This window comes from Canis aureus, chromosome X, assembly GCF_053574225.1.
Source record: "Canis aureus isolate CA01 chromosome X, VMU_Caureus_v.1.0, whole genome shotgun sequence".
In the NCBI taxonomy this organism is placed as follows: domain Eukaryota; kingdom Metazoa; phylum Chordata; class Mammalia; order Carnivora; family Canidae; genus Canis; species Canis aureus.
This window is the reverse complement of record NC_135649.1, coordinates 83,434,087-83,453,964: the sequence shown is the minus strand read 5'-3', so window position 1 is coordinate 83,453,964 and position 19,878 is coordinate 83,434,087. Positions and strand designations below refer to the sequence as shown.

Below are 19,878 nucleotides of genomic sequence, written 5' to 3'. Positions count from 1 at the left end.
TCATCGTGGATGTCAGGGCCAACAAGCACCAGATCACACGGGCTGTGAAGAAGCTCTAGGACATTGTTGTAACCAACATCAACATCTTGATCAGGCCCATTGGAGAGAAGTCATATGTTTGATTGGCTTCTGACTATGATGCTTTGGATGTTGCCAATAAAAATGGGATCATTTAAACTGAGTCCAGCTGGCTAAATCTAAATATAAGTTTTTTCACCATAAAAAAAAGAGCTCCTGCTTTTTGCAATTGAGACAGCTTACTTTTTTTCCAGGATCTTATTCGAATATGACCGTATTTGGGTAATTTTATAGATAGGAGTTAGTAATATCCACAGACATGGAACATGTGTCTTGCAAAATCCAAGTAACCTGATTAGGTGCTATGTTATTTTGCTTAATACCAGCGGTAGGCAACTATATATATATATATATATATATATATATTTTAATGTGTTCACTTATTTTAGTTACATTTACCATGTTATCACCATGGAATGTAAATTCAGGTTAGACAAGAGAATTTCACAAGTTGCAATACATATTCTGGAGTATACCAAGGTTTGTGTGTAATGTTTGACCAAACAAGCTTGCTCATAAGTCATTAATCACTTCCACTGTAGGTAATTTGTTAACATTTATGAGTCTTATAGGAGAAATAAACATACTTCATACGTTTAAAAATTTTTTTTCATTTACCTTTGCATTGGCACTTAAAAGATGTTTCTATTTCAAAAGGACATTTAAAAATTATTCTAATATAACAGCAGCATAAATATAATTCTGCAGTTGCAAAAGAGCTAAACTGGGATCCATAATTAACTTATTCTCATGTTTGCAACTATGATCCTTCTTTTTTTTTAAAATTTTATTTATTTATGATAGTCACAGAGAGAGAGAGAGAGAGAGACAGAGGGAGAAGCAGGCTCCATGCACCAGGAGCCCGACGTGGGATTCGATCCCGGGTCTCCAGGATCGCGCCCTGGGCCAAAGGCAGGTGCCAAACCGCTGCGCCACCCAGGGATCCCGTTGATCCTTCTTGAAATAAGCACTACTTCTAAGCAGCCATTTTATCAGCTTTTTAAGGTTTGGTTTAAACACACACATTTTCAATTATGGGGAGGCTTATAATGTTATATTAATGCATTGTTCTAAAAGGGATCGTCAATAGCTTACCAGCCCTAAAAACTGAAGTACTCAGTCCACAGAGCAGGCAGAAAAAAGTTAAATTAACTGCAATAAGTAGGATTCCTACATAACATGAAATGCATATGATATTCTGCAGCAACTGGAAATACATTAGGACTGGCATGTTGTCCTCTTTAAAACTAATTTCATCAGAAGAGGTTAAGAAGGTAACCATTTTGCCACTATCAAGTGCATTTATGTATTTATTTATTTTAAATATTTTATTTATTCATGAGAGACACAGAGGCAGAGAGAGAGGCAGAGGGAGAAGCAGGCTCCATGCAAGGAGCCCGATGTGGGACTCGATCTCAGGACTCTAGGATCACTCTCTGAGTTGAAGGCAGACGCTCAACCACTGAGCCACCCAGGCGTCCCTATGAAGTGCATTTAAAAGTAACTTTTTTTGGTACTAATGTGACTCCCCTGAATGACCTGGTTAGTGAACTAGTCACTAGTAATTTGGTCACCAGGGAGATCAAGCCTGCAAGAAAGGAAGTCAATATTCAAATCACCATGTTCTTGTCTGACCCACTCTAATGATTTATTTTCAACATGAACATATAACCTCAAAATGAGATGTCTAGCTAAAGCAACTACCACCAAGCATCTCTTCTTCTAAAGTTTAGGCTTTGCTCAGAATTCCTTATGCAGGATTAGCCCATACCAAGAGTCCTTGCTCCCACAGCAAAGCCTTTGGCTGCCAGGCACATGTGGATCAGGTGAACAGACAACCTTTTAGCATTTGCCTTGCTCTTCAATTTAAATAATACACACAAAATGCTGCAAAACCCACCATTCCAATGGGAACACATGGTACCTCTCTACCTTTCTGGGTAAGTTTAGATCCCTGATCTTTATCGTAGGAAGAGAAACATCTGTGCTGGTTGACAAAGTGACTGCAGAATCCTCCTTTCAGGAAGGAATGTAAATTTCATCACAGATGCTTTATACAGGGCCTGAGGCCTGCTTATGTTCCAAGAATGACAGCCAGTTTCTGGCTCTCGCCCATGCTCACAGTCCAACAGTAGTTCATTTTTTGTTGCCTGTGGAATGTCATGAAGAGCTCCTGCCCTGGGGATTCTGATGAATTTCACCATTTGAGTGGGCCCTTGGATTTTCGCTGGATTTATCAACTCACCTCTGTCCCCGTGTGTCACTCACTGCCTGTAAGTCCTGGCTTGATTTTCAGTGTCTCTCGTATTATGATGTCATCAACGTAGTGTATTATTATCCTTGGGACCTGTATCAAATCCAAATCTCTTCTAACCAAGTTTTGACAGTTGGATTATGACATCTGGTGAATTCAGAGAACACTGTGGTAGTACTGTAAATGTAAATTAGGATCCTTCCCATATGAAAGCAGAGGGCTGCTTACTGTTTTCCTATCTCAATAGATGGAGGACAAAGCCTTTGCAGGATCAGTCACTGAGAACCAGTCTCCTTAGCTTTCTTTGTTTTTCCATTGTGGAAACCATATCAGGAACTACTAACGCTGTCAGGTGTTACTAATTTATTTAAGCCGTGACAGGGTGTTGTCTGTGTCAACCACCTCTTTCACAGGGCACACAGGGCTATTCTAGGAGAATTTTTTGGACCAGTAATTCAGCCTCTAACATGCCACTAAAGTCGTCATCTCTTTTTGTCCACCACGTATTTTTTTTTAAGATTTTATTTATTTATTTGAGAGGGAGAGAAAGAGATAGTGAGAGAGCACGAGCAGGGAGGGGGGAGAGTCTGGGGCAGAGGTAGAGGGAGAAGCAGATTCCCCGCTGAGCAGGGAGCCTGATGTAGGGCTCTATCCCAGGACCCCAGGGTGACCTGAACCAAAGGCAAGGACCGACTGAACCACCCAGGTGCCCCCTCACCACGTATTCTGTACTGCTTCAGAATAACAACTTGTATGGGTTTGGGCAATTCTAAAGATTCTCATTTATCATGTACAATTAATACTGCCCAAAGGGTGAACTTACATTCTTTTTGTTTTACCATACTAGACAGGAGAAATATTCCCTAGTCAGACATAATATCCACCTTAGGAATACATTTATTTAATTTTTAAAAGATTTTATTTACTTATTCATGATAAACAGAGAGGCAGAGACATAGGCAGAGGGAAAAGCAGGCTCCCCACGAGAAGCCTGAAGCGGGACTCAATCCTAGAACTGCAGGATCATGACCTGAGCTAAATAAAGGCAGATGCTCAACCACTGAGCCACCTAGGTGCCCCTAGGAATACATTTAGATGAAGGAGATGCATCTACATGTAAAGTCCATTCAGACATTCCTATTTTCATCCAAACTTCCACCTTAATTCCATCAACTGTTGTATCCCTCTATCCTTCTGATCTGACTATGGCCCCTGTTAGGACTTCGCCAGCAGATTTTGGAATTACAGTTTTGTGTAGTACCAATTAATAATGTGGGAAGATTGAGAGTTAGAAAAATAACCATTTTGAAACTATTAAAGTAATAATTGAGTCAAGCAAGAATCACTGATGGACGCCAAAGTTATTGGGTGAAAGTTGAATGAGGAACAAAATATTTACATTGTCTCAAGTTACATCCCCACAGATTAGTCATTGGTTACATAGGGACAATTGGTAACTTTATAATGGAGAAACCTGTTAGTTACCACCTTCACTAAATGACCAGAAATATAAAAATTTTAATTTGAACATTCCTCATAGTCTCACCTTCTGGAGATAATCAGTCTTAACAGTTGAGTAAGATCCTTCAGGAACTCTGAAGTTTTTTGGATATGACTAACCAGTTGTCCAGAGAGATTTGTTGAGAAGAGTATTCTTTCTTCCCTGAATATCCTTGACACCTTCGTCAGACATCAATTGACCATGTATATGTGGGTTTATTTCTAAACCTTACTTTGTCTTGTGTATATCTTTACAAAACTACCACACTGTCTTGAGAACGATAACTTTATAAGTCTTAAAATGAGGTAATATAAGCTCTTTAACATTTTTTTAAAGATTTTATTTATTCATAAGAGACACAGAGAGAGGCAGAGACATAAACAGAGGGAGAAGCAAGCTCCCTGCAGGGAGCCTGATGTGGGACTCAATCCCAGGACCCTGGGATCACGCCATGAGCCAAAGGCAGATGCTCAACCACTGAGCTGCCCAGGTGCCCCTTTTCTTCTTTTTCAAAATTGCTTTGGCTATCTAGGCTCTTTTTTCCCGTTTTTTTTTTTTTTTTTTAATATATGAATTTTATTTTTTTTTAAAAGATTTTATTTATTTACTTATTCCTGAGAGACACACAGAGAGAGAGAGAGAGAGAGAGAGAGGGGCAGAGACACAGGCAGAGGGAGAAGCAGGCTTCATGCAGGGAGCCCGACCTGGGACTCAATCCCGGGACTCCGGGATCAGGCCCTGAGCTGAAGGCAGACGCTCAACTGCTGAGCCACCCAGGCATCCCTAATATATGAATTTTAGAATCAGCTTATTAACTTGTAACTCTTAAATTTCTTTACTGATTGTAATTTGTGTTTGTAATAAATATTTTAAGGAACGTACTGAGATTATCTTTTTTTGTGTTGTACTGTATGATCAGTTTTTGTGACTGCTGCATGTGTGCTCAAGAGAAACTATATTTTGTATGATCTGGGTATAGTGTTCAATATATATAGATCCAAAAGTTTCACCTTATTGATTATATTGCTTGGGTCTTTTGTATCTTCACTTATTTTTTTGTCTACTTAATCTGTCTCATTTTGTAAGTGGTATGTTGCAAGTCTCCCCTTAGGGAATGCTTGTTTTTTTTGCATTCCTAACATTTTTGGTTTATATAGGCTTTTGCTGTGTAAGTTTGTGCATAGGTATCTTCACATATTTTGTTGTTAAATCTTCATTTCTTAAAAAGATTTTATTTACTTATTCATGAGAGACACACACACACACAGAGGCAAAGACAGGCAGAGCAGGAAGCAGGCTCCCTGCATGGAGCCCAATGTGGAACTCAATCCCAGGACCCTGGGATCATGCCCTGAGCCAAAGGCAGATGCTCAATCACTGAGCTGCCCAGGCATCCCTAAATCTTCATTTTGGACAGGGCTTTTAACATTACAAAGTATTCTCCTTTGGCTCATATAACTGCTTTTGGAATGCTACTTTGACATCAGGATTCCAGTTCCTTCTTTTATATTGTTTTCATTTGGTAAATGTTTGTCCATCTCTTTAATTTTAGCCTGTTTGAATGACTGTGTTGTAAACATATCTCTTGTGCACAGCATTTCTGGGTTCTGCTTTATGAGGCAGTGTGGAAACCTTTCTTGCTTAATAGGTGAGATAAGCCTATTTAACACTTGTTTGTGTTACTGTTTGATGATATAAACAATTCAAATGTGTTTCATCTCAATTCTTTCATCTTCTGATGTAATTACTGGGCATATGTGTTATATTCACTGTATTTTGTTCTCTGTTGAGCGTTTCTTCTAATTTTTTTTTTTTTTGTAATTAGGAAGGTTATATTTAAAAAAAAGGAAGGTTGTATTTTTATGTTGTTAATCTCCTTTGTGTTAATACTTTTTTTCTTTTTAGAGAGAGAGTGGGACAGGGGAGGGGCTGGGGGAGAGAGAATTTTTTTTAAAGATTTTATTTATTTGTTTTAGAGAGCATAGAAGTGGGGAGAAGAGTGGAGGGGGGAGCAAGATGGAACGGGAAAGAATCTCAAGCAGACTCTGTGTGATGAGCATGAAGCCCAAGGCAGGGCTTGATCTCAAAACCCTGAGATCATTACCTAAGCTGAAACAAAGAGTCAGCCCTTTAACTGACTGAGCCACCCAGGTACCCCATAGGAGAAAAGGAATCTTCGGTAGGCTCCATACTCACATGGAGGCCATAATAGGCTGGATTTCATGGCTTTGAGACCATGACCTGAGCCAAAATCAAGAGCCAGAAGCTGGGATCCCTGGGTGGCGCAGCGGTTTGGCGCCTGCCTTTGGCCCAGGGCGCGATCCTGGAGACCTGGGATCAAATCCCACATCGGGCTCCCGGTGCATGGAGCCTGCTTCTCCCTCTGCCTGTGTCTCTGCCTCTCTCTCTCTCTCTCTGTGACTATCATAAATAAATAAAAATTTAAAAAAAAGACTTTAAAAAAAAAAGAGCCAGAAGCTTAACTGACTGAACCACTCAAGCTTCCTTTGTGTTAATACTTCTTATAGTACCCTTAGTCAATCCTTCTATCCTTCTATTTACTTATTATTCACAAAATTTGTATATATATTCAAGGTATACAACATGATTTGATACACATATACGTATCGAAATGATTACTATAGTCAAGCTAATTAACATCTCCTCATATGGTTACCATTTTTTAAAACTTGTATTTAAGTAATCTCTACACCACATATGGGGCTTGATCATGAGATCAAGAGTCACATACTCCTCCAAATGGGCCAGCCAGGCACCCCCAAAGTTACCATTTTGTGTGTGTGTGATGAGTACACCTATAATTTAGTTTTTTTAAACATATTTCCATTGTTCAATATAGTATTATTAAGTATAGATAGCCTTCATGCCTGTATATTAGATCTCTAGAATTTTTTTTTTTTTAAGATTTTAAGTATATCTCCATACCCATTGTGGGGCTTGAACTCACAACCTTGAGATCAAGAGTTTCATGCTTCACTGACTGAACCAGCCAGGTGCCCCATAGATCTCTAGACATTCATTCTACATAATTGACTTTGTATTCTTTGACCAACATCTCATTTCCCCCATAACTCTGGTAACATTCTACTCTGCTTCTATGAGTTTAACGTTTTTTAAAAAGCTTTCCCATATAAATGAGAACATACAATATCTGTCTTTCTCTGTCTGATTCATTTCACTTAGCATAATGTCCTTCAGTTTCATCCATGTTCTTCCAAATGGTTGAATTTGCTTCTTTCTCATGATTGAATAATACTCGGAAATATCCATCTTTATCCATTCATCCATCAGTGGGCACTTAGGTTGTTTTCCATATCTTGGTTATTCTGATTAATGCTGCAGTGAACATGGGAGTACAGATATATCTTTGGGATACTGATTTCATTTCCTTCAGATATATACCCAGAAGTGGGACTGCTGGATCATATAGTAGTTCTATTTTTAATTTTTAAAAAATATTTTATTAATTTATTTATTTATTCATTCATGAGAGACACAGAGAGAGAAAGAGAGGCACAGAGACACAGGCAGAGAGAGAAGCAGGCTCCATGCAGGGAGCATGATGTGGGACTTGATCCCGGGGCTCCAGGATCATGCCCTGGGCCAAAGGTGACGCTAAACCACTGAGCCACCTGGGCTGCGCTATTTTTATTTTTATAAAAAAATATTTTATTTATTTATTCATGAGAGACAAAGACAGAGGGAAAATCAGGCTTCCTGGGGGGACCCCAATGTGGGACTTGATCCCAGGACCTGGGATCATGACCTGAGCCAAAGGCAGATGCTCAACCGCTGAGCCACCCAGATGTGCCTATTTTTAATTTTTTGAACAGCCTCCATACTGTTTTTCCATAATGGGTGTAGCAATTTACCTTTTTTAAAGATTATTTTTAAGTAATCTCTACATGGAATGTGGGGCTCGACCTTAGCAAATCCATCTAATTTGTCTCTCACCTTTCCCTTTTTTTTTTTTTTAAGTTTTATTTATTTATTTATTTACGATAGTCACACAGAGAGAGAGAGAGAGAGGCAGAGACACAGGCAGAGAGAGAAGCAGGCTCCATGCACCGGGAGCCCGACGTGGGATTCGATCCCGGGTCTCCAGGATCGCGCCCTGAGCCAAAGGCAGGCGCCAAACCGCTGCGCCACCCAGGGATCCCTCACCTTTCCCTTTATAGTAGTCCATGATCTTTTTTTTAAGATGTAAAATTTGTTCACTATTTTTTATTTTTATTTTTAAAATATTTATTTATTTATTTATTTATTTATTTATTTATTTATTTACATTTAAATTCAATTTGCCAACATATAGTAGAACACCCAGTGCTCATCCCATCAGGTGCCTTCCTCAGTGCCCATCACCCAGCTACCCCATTCCCCCACCTACCTCCCCTTCTGCAACCCTTCTTTTCTTTTTTTTTATTTTTTAAAAATTTTTATTTATTTATGATAGTCACACACACACAGAGAGAGAGAGAGAGGCAGAGACATAGACAGAGGGAGAAGCAGGCTCCATGCACCGGGAGCCCGACGTGGGATTTGATCCCGGGTCTCCAGGATTGCACCCTGGGCCAAAGGCAGGCGCCAAAGTGGTGCGCCACCCAGGGATCCCAACCCTTCTTTTCTTTCCCAGAATTAGAAGTCTCTCATGATTTGTCTCCCTCTCTAATTTTTCTCATTCAGTTCCCCTCATTTCCCTTATAATCCCTTTCACTATTTCTTATATTCCACATATGAGTGAAACCATATGATGATTGTTCTCCAATTGACTTACTTCACTCAGCATAATACCCTCTAGTTCCATCCATGTTGAAGCAAATGGTGGGTGTTTGTCTTTTCTGATAGCTGAATAATATTCAATTGTGTGTGTATATATATATATCAATCGCATCTTTATCCATTCATCTGTAAAAGGACATCGTGGCTCCTTCCACAGTTTGGCTATTGTGGACATTGCTGCTATGAACATTGGGGTGCAAGTGTCCTGGCATTTCACTACATCAGTATCCTTGGGGTAAATCCCCAGTAGTGCAATTGTTGGGTCGTAGGCTAGCTCTATTTTTAATTTCATGAGGAGTCTCCACACTGTTTTCCAGAGTGGCTGAACCAGTTTGCATTCCCACCAACAGTGCAAGAGGGTTCCCCTTTCTCCACATCCTCTCCAACATTTATTTCCTGTCTTGTTAATTTTCACCATTCTCATTGGTTTGAGGTGGTATCTCATTGTGTGTGTGTGTTTTTTTTTACGATTTTATTTATTCATTCATAGACACACAGAGAGAGAGGCAGAGAAACAGGCAGAGGGAGAAGCAAGCTCCATGCAGGGAGCCTGATGTGGGACTCGATCCCGGGTCCCCAGGATCACACCCCAGGCTGCAGGTGGTGCCAAACCGCTGTGCCACCAGGGCTGCCCCTCATTGTGGTTTTGATTTGTATTTCCCTGATGGCAACTGGTGTGGAGCATTTTCTCATGTGCTTCTTGGCTACGTGTATTCTTTAGAGAAATGTCTGTTTATGTCTTCTGCCCATTTCATGACTGGATTGTTTGTTTCTTGCATGTTGAGTTTGAGAACTTCTTTATAGACCTTGGATACTAGCCCTTTATCTGATACTTGCAAATATCTTCTACCATTGTGTAGGTTGTCTTTTAGTTTTGTTGACTGTTTCTTTTGCTGTGCAGAAGCTTTTTATCTTGATGAAGTCCCAATAGTTCATTTTTGCTTTTGTTTCCCTTGATTCATAGATGTATCTTGCAAGAAGTTGGTGTGGCCAAGTTCAAAAAGGGTGTTGTCTGTGTTTTCCTCTAGGATTTTGATGGATTCTTGTCTCACATTTAGATCTTTCATCCATTTTGAGTTTATCTTTGTGTATGGTGTAAGAGAATGGTCCAGTTTCGTTCTTCTGCACGTGGCTGTCCAATTTTCCCAGCACCATTTATTGAAGAGATTGTCCTTTTTTCAGTGGATATTCTTTCCTGCTTTGTCGAATATTAGTTGACCATAGAATTGAGGCCCATTTCTGGGTTCTCTATTCTGTTCCATTGATATATCTGTCTGTTTCTGTGCCAGTACCACACTTTCTTGCTGATCACGACTTTGTAATACAGCTTGAAATCAGGCATTGTGATGCCCCCAGCATTGGTTTTCTTTTTCACTCTTCCTCTGGCTATTTGGGGTCTTTTCTGATTCCACACAAATCTTAAGATGATTTGTTCCAACTCTCTGAAGAAAGTCCATGGTATTTTGATAGGGATTGAACTGAATGTGTAAATTGCCCTAGGGTAGCATAGACATTTTCACAATATTAATTCTTCCAACCCATGAGCATGGAATGTCTTTCCATCTCTTTGTCTTCCTCAGTTTCTTTCATAAGTGTTCTGTGGTTTTTAGGGTATAGATCCTTTCCCTCTTTGGTGAGATTTATTCCTAGGTATCTTATGCTTTTGGGTGCAATTGTAAATGGGATTGATTCCTTAATTTCTCTTTCTTCAGTCTCATTGTTAGTGTATAGAAATGCCACTGATTTCTGGGCATTGATTTTGTATCCTGCCAAACTGCCGAATTGCTGTATGAGTTCTAGCAATCTTGCAGTGGAGTCTTTTGGGTTTTCTATGTACAGTATCATGTTATCTACAAAGAGGGAGAGTTTGACTTCTTCTTTGCCAATTTGAATGCCTTTTATGTCTTTTTGTTGCCTGATTGCTGAGGCTAGGACTTCTAGTACTATGTTGAATAGCAGTGATGAGAGTGGAGATCCCTGTTGTGTTCCTGATTTTGGGGGAAAGGCTCTAAGTTTTTCCCCATTGAGAATGATAATCCCTGTGGGTTTTCCATAAATGGCTTTTATGGTATTGAGGAATGTTCCCTCTATCCCTACACATTGAAAAGTTTTCATTAGGAATGGATGCTGTATTTTGTCAAATGTTTTCTCTGCATCTATTGAGAGGATCATATGGTTCTTGTTTTTTCTCTTATTGACGTGATCTATCTCATTGATTGTTCTACGAATGTTGAACCACCCTTGTATCCTGGGGATAAATCCCACTTGGTCATGGTGAATAATCCTCTTAATGTATTGTTCCATCCTATTGGCTAGTATCTTGTTGAGAATTTTTGCATCCATTTTTATCAGGGATATTGGTCTATAATTCTCTTTTTTGGTGGGATCTTCGTCTGGTTTTGGAAGGAATGTAAGGCTGACCTCATAAAACGAGTTTGGAAGTATTCCATCCCTTTCTATCCTTTGGAACAGCTTTAGTAGAATAGGTATTATTTCTTCTTTAAACGTTTGATAGAATTCTCCTGGGAAGCCATCTGGCCCTGGACTTTTGTGTCTTGGGAGGTTTTTGATGACTACTGCTTCAATTTCCTCCCTGGTTATTGGCCTGTTCAGGTTTTCTAATTCTTCCTGTTCCAGTTTTGGTAATTTGTGGGTTTCTAGAAATACATCCATTTCTTCCAGATGGCCTAATTTGTTGGTATATAGCTGCTCCACATTTTTTAAAAATTTTTATTTATTTATGATAGTCACACACACAGAGAGAGACAGAGGCAGAGACACAGGCAGAGGGAGAAGCAGGCTCCATGCACCGGGAGCCCGACGTGGGATTCGATCCCGGGTCTCCAGGATTGCGCCCTAGGCCAAAGGCAGGCGCCAAACCGCTGCGCCACCCAGGGATCCCATGCTCCACATATTTTTAAAATCATTTGTATTTCCTTGGTATTGGTTTTGATCTCTCCTCTTTCGTTTATGATTTTATTAATTTGAGTCTTTATTCTTTATAATAAGACTGGCTAGGGGTTTATCTATCTTATTAATTCTTTCAAAGAACCAACTCCTGGTTTTGTTGATCTGTTCCACAGTTCTTCTGGTCTCTATTTCATTGAGTTCTGCTCGAATCTTTGTTATCTCTTTTCTTCTGCTTGGTGTAGGCTTTATTTGTGGTTGTTTCCCCAATTTCTTTAGGTGCGAGTTTAGCTTGTGTATTTGGGTTTTTTTCCAATTTTTTGAGGGATGCTTGTATTTGTGATATATTTCCCTCTTAGGACTGCTTTTGCTATGTCCCAAAGATTTTGAATGGTTGTTTTTTCATTTTCATTAGTTTCCATGAATCTTTTTAATTTTTCTCTAATTTCCTGGTTGACCCATTCATCATTTAGTAGGATTCTTTTTAACCTCCACGTGTTTGCATTTCTCCCAAATTTCTTCTTGTGATTGAGTTCTAGTTTCAAAGCATTGTGGTCTGAAAATGTGCAGTGGAAAATCCCAATCTTTTGGTATTGGTTGTGACCCAGTATGTGGTCTATTCTGGAGAAAGTACCATGTGCACTTGAGAAGAATGTGCATTCTGTTGCAATAGGATGGAATGTTCTGTTTATATCTGGGAAATCTCTTTGGTCTAGTGCATCATTTAAGGCCCTTGTTTCTTTGGTGATGTTCTGCTTAGAAAATCTGTCATTTGCAGTTTAGCGCCTGCCTTTGGCCCAGGGCGCGATCCTGGAGACCCGGGATCGAATCCCACGTCGGGCTCCGGTGCATGGAGCCTGCTTCTCCCTCTGCCTGTGTCTCTGCCTCTCTCTCTCTCCCTCCCTCTCTGTCGATCATGAATAAATAAATAAAAATATAAAAAAAAAAAAAGAAAATCTGTCATTTGCAGAAACTGCCATGTTGAAGTCTCCTACTATTAGTGTATTATTACCTAAACATGTCTATACTTTGGTTATTAATTGATTGATATGCTTGGTAGCTCCCATATTAGGGGCATAAATATTCATGATTGTTAGGTCCTCTTGTTGGATAGACCCTTTAATTATGACATAGTGTTCTGCATCTCTTATTAGAGTCTGGTATAAACTCTAATTTATCTGACGTGAGGATTGCCATCCCAGCTTACTTTTGAGGACCATTTGAATGGTAAATGGTTCTCCACCCTTCATTTTCAGGCTGGAGGTGTCCTTAGTTCTAAAATGAGTCTGTTATAGACAGCATTTAGATGGGTCTTGCTTTTTTATCCTGTCTGATACCCTGAGTCTTTTGATGGGATCATTTAGCCCATTCATGTTCAGAGTAACTATTGAACGATATGAGTTTAATGTCAGCATATTACCTATTCAGTCCCTGTTCTTGTGGCATATTTCTTTGGGCTTCCTCTTTCTTTTACAGGATCCCCCTTAATATTTCTTGCAGAGCTGGTTTGGTGGTCACATATTCTTTCAGTTTCTTTCTATCCTGGAAGCTCTTTATCTTTCCTTCTATTCTGAATGAGAGCCTCGCTGGATAAAGTATTCTTGGCTACATGTTTTTCTCACTTAGTACCATGTATATATCCTGCCAGCCCTTTTTGGCTTGCCAGGTCTCTGTGGAGAGGTCTGTTGATAATCTGATATTTCTCCCCATATGAGTTAAGAATCTTTTGTCTCGAGTTGCTTTAAGAACTTTTTCTTTATCTTTGAAATTTGCAAGTTTCATTCTTAAATGTCAAGATGTTGAACGGATTTTATTGTTTTTATGAGGAGGGGTCCTCTATCTCTTGGATCTCCTGTTTCCCTCCCCAGATTAGGGAAGTTCTCAGCTATGATTTGTTCAAATATACCTTGTGGTCCTCTCTCTCAGCCACTTCTGGAATTCCAGTTAGACATATATTCTTCCTTCTGTAGCTATCATTTATTTCCCTAAGCCTTTTCTCATTGGTTCTTAATTGTTTTTCTCTTTTTTCCTCAGCTTCCTTCCTTTCCATCAACTTGTCTTGTATGTCACTCACTCTCTCTTCCATCTCATTACCCTAAGAGTTAGAACATCCAGTTTCGATTGCATCTCGGTTAAAGTATTTTTAATTTCAGCCTGATTAGATCTCAATTCTGTAGTAACACAGTCTCTAGAGTCTTTATGCTTTTTTCCAGAGCCACCAGTAAGTTTATAATTTTGCTTCTGAGTTGGATTTCTGACATGGTATTTAAATCCGCGTTCAGTAATTCTGTGGCAGAACATATTGCTTCAGGTTCTTTCTTTTGTGATTTCTTTCTTCTAGTCATTTTGTCTAGTGCAGAGTTGCTATATGAGTGAGCTGAGTCAAAAATATCAACCATGACCTATGTAAAAATACACCCTAGACAATTCCAAAAAGGTCAGAGACCAGAAAATAAAAGAAAAAGAAGAGCAGAACAAAATAAAAGAAAAAGGCCACTAAAATGAAAAAGAGATTTTAAAACAAAATAGTAAAAATAAGAAACCAAAAACGAAGAAGAAGAAGGAGGAGGAGGAGGAGGAGGAGGAGGAGTGGGTGATGGTGGTGAGGAAGTGGTGGTAGAGAGAGAATATCTCCCCGAGGGGACCTAGAGGGTGATCCTCTTGGTTCTGAGTGTATTTTGTTATGTATGTTAGAAGATGCTCAATTCCAAATTCATATAAACCAGCAAAACTTATATAAAGACCCAACATCGACTCCCCAAGCATAAACAATATAAAAGGGGGTCAGAATGGGAAGGAAGAGAGAATATAGTCTCACATAATGAACCAAAATGGTGTTCCACTTGGTTCCGGATGTATTTTGGTCTTTGTGTTAGGAAGTATTAACTTACACCATTGTGAAACAAAACAAAGTGGAAAAACAGCAAACCAAAAATCCCTATCTCATATATCTACCAAAATTAAATTGAGCATGTTGAAGGGAATCCAGAAATAAAAAATATATCCAGGACATATAATTGTAGAAATATGAAATTCAAAAAGGAAGACGCTTAAAAACGAAGAGTTGATAAAATATTATAGTTAAGGTGGGAAAAGAGAAAAAATATTGGAAAATTTTAACCTGATATAAAAATGGGTTGTAATGAAAAAAAAAAAAAAAAAACCCTCTAGTTCTATATATTATTTTCCTTCAGTCCTAGATCTTTACAGTGCTGCTTGTTCAGTAAACTTGCTTTTCTGTTGTTCTTCCGGGAGTTCTTCTGGGGGAGGGGTCTGCTGTGCTGACTCCCAGGTGTCTGTGCCTGGGAAGAGATGCCCGGCCCCTTACCAGGTGCCAGACTCAGTATAAGCTGTTTATCCGGTGAGGCCTTTGTTCCTTAAAGGCCCCGCCTCTCCCAGTGAAAAAAAGTGGTGGCCAGATTTCCAGCTCCGGAGCCAAGGGCTCCCTGTCAGTACCTAACCGCAGCCTCCCCGTCCACACTGCCTAGATGCTCCTGGGGTCAGTCATGGATGCACTGATCTGCACAGCTTGCCAGGCACCCAGCGGCAGAGTTCTCGCTTTCCTGTGACCTCCCTGCTTCCGCCTGTCCCAGGGGGAACGGACGATGGCTTTGTCTGCTTCGGCGCCCTCTGATCGTGGACCCTGTGCCACGGGACCCGCACTCCCAGGGATCGCCTCTCCCAGAGAGAACTGAGGCCAGCCGCTTCTGTCCATTGCCGGGCTCTAGGGTAAAGGGGGCTCCAGAGCCACCCTGCATAACCCGCCAGCTTCTCCCAAACGCCCTGGAAGGTTGTGGACCATGGTTTGCGGTGAGCTTTCTCCTGGGCGCCCCTCCTCTTACAGTATCTCCTGGAATCTTGATGCTTCTCTGCCCCTCCTGCGTTTCTGCCCTATTTCCCTGCTGAGCACTTTTCAGTCAGGGAAAACTCAGGGGCGGATTTTTATAGTTCCCACTCGTCCAGGGCTGGGCTGCTGTGCCCTGGCGGCGTTTGTGGCTCTGCTTTTGTCCGGCTTGTCATGGCTTCTCTCCCCCACTTAATTTTTTCCACCTTCCTACCATGTCAGAAGTGAAAACTTTTCTCTCTGTAGCGTTCTACCTGTTCTGTCTTTACATCTCAGGTCAAATTCGTAGGTGTGCAGGATGTTTTGAAAGTTATCGAGGTTTGTTAGTGGGACCAGATGAGTTGAGGACTCGACTCTTCCGCCATCTTGCCTCCCTCCTCCTTAGCAGTCAATGATCATATTCATCTTTTCTCTTTCTCTTTCTATTCTCCTTCTATTTTTGGTTGTTTTTTTATTTTGTCAGAACAACTTAATGTTTATGCATTATCCTTCAACCCATGACCCCAGCCTTGTTTCAGCCTTAGCTTTACAGCTTTACAGCTTTAAGTATATGAAATGCTTGCTGTTTGGCTTTTTCCAGCATTTTCCCATTCATTGGTTTTGTTTGGATGAAACTCATTATTTGGTGTAATGTTGGTCAACAGAATTTCCTGCAGTGATGAGCATGTTCTGTATCTATGCTGTCTAGGATTGTAACCAGCTCTGTGTGGCTGTTGAACCCTGGAAATATGCCTGGTGTGACTGAAAGACAGGATTTTCTGTGTTGTTCCATTTTAATTAATCAAAACTTAAAAATAAATAGCCACATGTGGCTAGTGGCTGCCAAATTAAATGGTGCACCTCTATTAAATTCCTTAGGAAGGTCACAAGCGCTTTGGCATACTCAGCTGTTCTTCTAATAGCCTTGGTACTTGAAGAGTATCTTGGCTGGATATAATTTCCTTCATTTGTACTCTTCCCCCTTAACTTTCTTGACAATACTGTATTACTATTACTTTGTTTTTGATAAATTAATGCCAGTTTAATTCTCTTGTCTTGGCATTATTTCATCTTTTTGGCTTTGAGACCCTGAGGAAAATTTTCTTTGTCTTTAAATTCTAATTGTCTGATTAAGATATAGCTCAGAGTGGGTTGTTCCAGATCAATGTTCCTTGGTACTCTGTAGGTCTTTGTGGTGAGGTTTGTTTTAGGATGCTGAGTATGTTCTAGCTTGAGGAGTATTCCATGTGTACTTGGAGAAACTTAATTTCTATATTTTTGAGAGGAACAGTGTGCACAGTCAATTGGTTGATGGGTGATGGTTTTTTTTTTTTTTTAATCCCTATTGATTTTCTGTTTACTAGTTACCTTTAATACTAAGAAAAGTGTTGAAAGTCAGCAGCCCTCAGTGTGGATTTGCCCAATTCTTTCAGGTCTGTCATTTTTGCTTCATGTTATTCAGACCATTTTATTCGGACAGTCTTCCCCACAATCCTGCTCCCCCACGATTCCCTCCATGGTCTTTTGGCTGGACAGTTAGGGCTTTAGTCTCTCTGCTTTGGCACTCACTTTCTGTAACTAGGCTTGCCCTTGGGGCCAAGTGGTGAGCAGTTACAAAAAAGGCAATAGGATCCTTTCTACACTCTTCAGACCACTATTCTCCTTGCCAAGGAAAGTAATTTCTCTTCCTTACAGTATGAGGTTTCTTCTGCTAGAAGGTTGGAGCTTTGGGTCTGGGGAAGGACTGCATTCAAAAAACAACAGTTCTCTCATTTTCTCTGTCCCACAGAGACCCTCTTCCTTCAATTTTCATGTAACTTAGGTGTCCTTGCTGAATCAGTACTTGGTACTTCTCTCAAGCTCTTTCTTTTTTCTTTGCCATCCAGTTTATTCTTATTCTGGTGGCTTCGCCTCATACTGAAATGCTATTGCCTCCCCATCCTTGGCCTGTCCTAGCCTTTTCTTCTGAGCTTCAGAACCATATATCCACCTGCCAGCTGGATGTCCATCAGTATGTGTCATAAACACTCCAGCTGAGGTCCAAGATCTATTTTAATTTCCCTTCTGCCAACCCAGTATCTCTCTTGTTTTAATCTTGCTAGCCTCAACCCATCTGCTCATGCCATTATCCTGGGAGTAGTAGTCTGTGCCTCTCTTCCACTTGAAGGTACTTCTGTTTAGTTTATAGATACAAATATATTGTGGGAAGGTCAGAAAATATTCTGATGGTGTAAGGAGTCAAGAGTCCTAGAGACTGAGGATCTGTAGGAAAAAAGAGTTGAAAATCCTCCCATTCTCTGGCCCCTAAATGTCTTCTACAGCACTTTATTTCATCAGAGCCTGAAGTGCTGTTTTTCTGTCATGCTGCTCTATGTGTAGTTCTATAACTCACTCTGTGTATTTCATGTTTACCTGCCTTTTCTTATGCTATTGCCCCATATTTTTTAGGGAAATTATATTCTTTTTTTTTAAATATTTTATTTATCTATTCATAGACACACAGAGAGAGGCAGAGACACAGACAGGGGGAGAAGCAGGCTCCATGCAGGGAGCCCGATGTGGGACTCGATCCCGGGTCTCCAGGATCACACCCCAGGCTGCAAGCTGTGCCAAACCACTGCGCCACCAGGGCTGCCCGGGAAATTATATTCTTATTTAAGGATTCATAGCTCTGTCTCCTCAAATTAAGTGAAATCTGCTAACACCAAGTGGAATCCTATTCCTCCCTCATGAAAGCCCATTGCACCCTGTTACACATGTCTAGCACAGCTCCCATAATACCTCATTGCAAGAATGTTTTTATATACAAGTCTCTTTATTTTGGGGTATGAACTCTTTGACAACAGGCACTCCATCTTCTGTCTTTTCTTTTAACCAGCAACTGAGACAAGTCCGGGTACAAAGTGTTCACTAAGTAGTTAGTAGTCTTTTCTTCATGGATTGGTAAATTAACATAATAGCATGGCTGTTCTGGAGTTTCCCCCCAACAATGTATATCAAGCAAGACAGAAAGTCAGATGTCCAGTGTAGCTTCTAGTTAACTCTTAATGGTGCTCTATGGTGAGAATTAGTTCCCATACATCTTTTGTGTGTCCCATTCTGATCATTGTAGATTGTTGTTACAGGTATCTGTGTCATTTGAGGACGTAGCTGTGGATTTTACCCGACAGGAATGGCACAGACTGGACCCTGCTCAGAGGACCATGCACAAGGATGTGATGTTGGAGAACTATAGCAACCTGGCATCTGTGGGTGAGGATTATTGTCCATGTAACTCCTAGTAGCATGTGTTTCCTTTCTTGGTTACTGTAATGTATGCAACTGTTGTAGACTTTAATGATACTCTAGTGCTAGATTCAAGGGTTACAGATGATTCATCAGTTTGGGGCATCAGGAAGAGTGTGTGTGTTGTCACTTCCCCCAATGAAAGGTTTAAATGGGCCCCCTTCCTTGTGCAGCTCATGAGGATGCACCTTCCTCCTTCATCAGAGGCCCTAAAGCTCAGACAGCTTGGCCCATGTCCTGTGCCATTTCCCATTAACAGGCCTCTGCGTGGCCAAACCAGAGATGATCTTCAAGTTGGAGCGAGGCGAGGAGCTGTGGATATTAGAGGAGGACTCCTCAGGCCATTGTTACCCAGGTGAGTGTGCAATAATCAGACATATGGAAACAGGGAAATAATAGCCCAGAAATTCAGGGCAAAACACTTTGGGCAGTGTTTTTCAGTAATCTCTTTTTAGAGGCCCTTGCTCTTTGAAAATGACTGGAAGGTCTACACACTTCAGATACCTAAATCACACATGCCATTATTATGCTCACACTTAAGTTTTCGGTCTTATTTTATTTTGATTTTTGTAGTTATCTACCACTCTTATCCATCCCTGCCTGCCTAATCTTAGACATTCTTAGCTAGACTGTCTCTCTTTAGTATTCTAAATTATCTTCCTTCCCTCCATTGTCTTGGATGGCTACTGTTGTCAGGCATTCACTCATACATTCATTTAGTGTTCAACCAAATCTTAAATGAGTATCAACTCTAATCTGGTCATGTTCTAGGTGTGGGGGTCCAGCAGTGAATAAGTTGATATCTCTGTTCTCTGGGAACTTGCAGTCTTATGAGGGAAAGAGACCAAAAACAAATGTTTGGTGGTGAAAAGAAAATCAGTTCAAGATAAAAAAGATAGACAATGATGGTTGTGTGCTTGTGGAGAATGTGCTCAGGGAAGACTTTTTGTGAGGTTGACATTAGCGTGCCAACATCGGTGATAGGAGACAGACAGAACCATGTAGATTTTCAAATTCTGGGTAGAGAGAACAGTATGTATCAGGCCTGGTCTGAGTGATATATCCTAAAAATAGCAAAGAGGCCAGGTATCCTTTTTTTTTTTTTTTTTTTTTTTTTGAGGCTGGGTATCCTGATGGTGGGTGGTGAGGGTGGTAAGAGGCAATATCAGAGAATTAGCTGGGGGCCAAATTATGTAGTTTTTTAGGATATGTTAAGCACTTTTTATAGGA

General features: G+C 40.4%; 1 protein-coding gene across 3 annotated transcripts in view; it reads left to right on the top strand.

Annotated features, from left to right (window-relative positions):
* Positions 1–19,878, top strand: part of ZNF157 (zinc finger protein 157) — a 60,602-nt gene that overhangs the window by 29,044 nt on the left and 11,680 nt on the right. For 2 of the 3 annotated variants that reach the window (XM_077888512.1, XM_077888511.1), the window contains 2 exons: positions 18,489–18,615; positions 18,908–19,003. In XM_077888512.1, the coding sequence (XP_077744638.1) occupies positions 18,567–18,615; positions 18,908–19,003 (145 nt within the window). In that variant the 5' untranslated portion in view covers positions 18,489–18,566. Of the gene's footprint in view, positions 1–18,486; positions 18,616–18,821; positions 19,004–19,878 lie in introns of those variants that run through there. The other variant, XM_077888513.1, reaches the window with a different exon arrangement.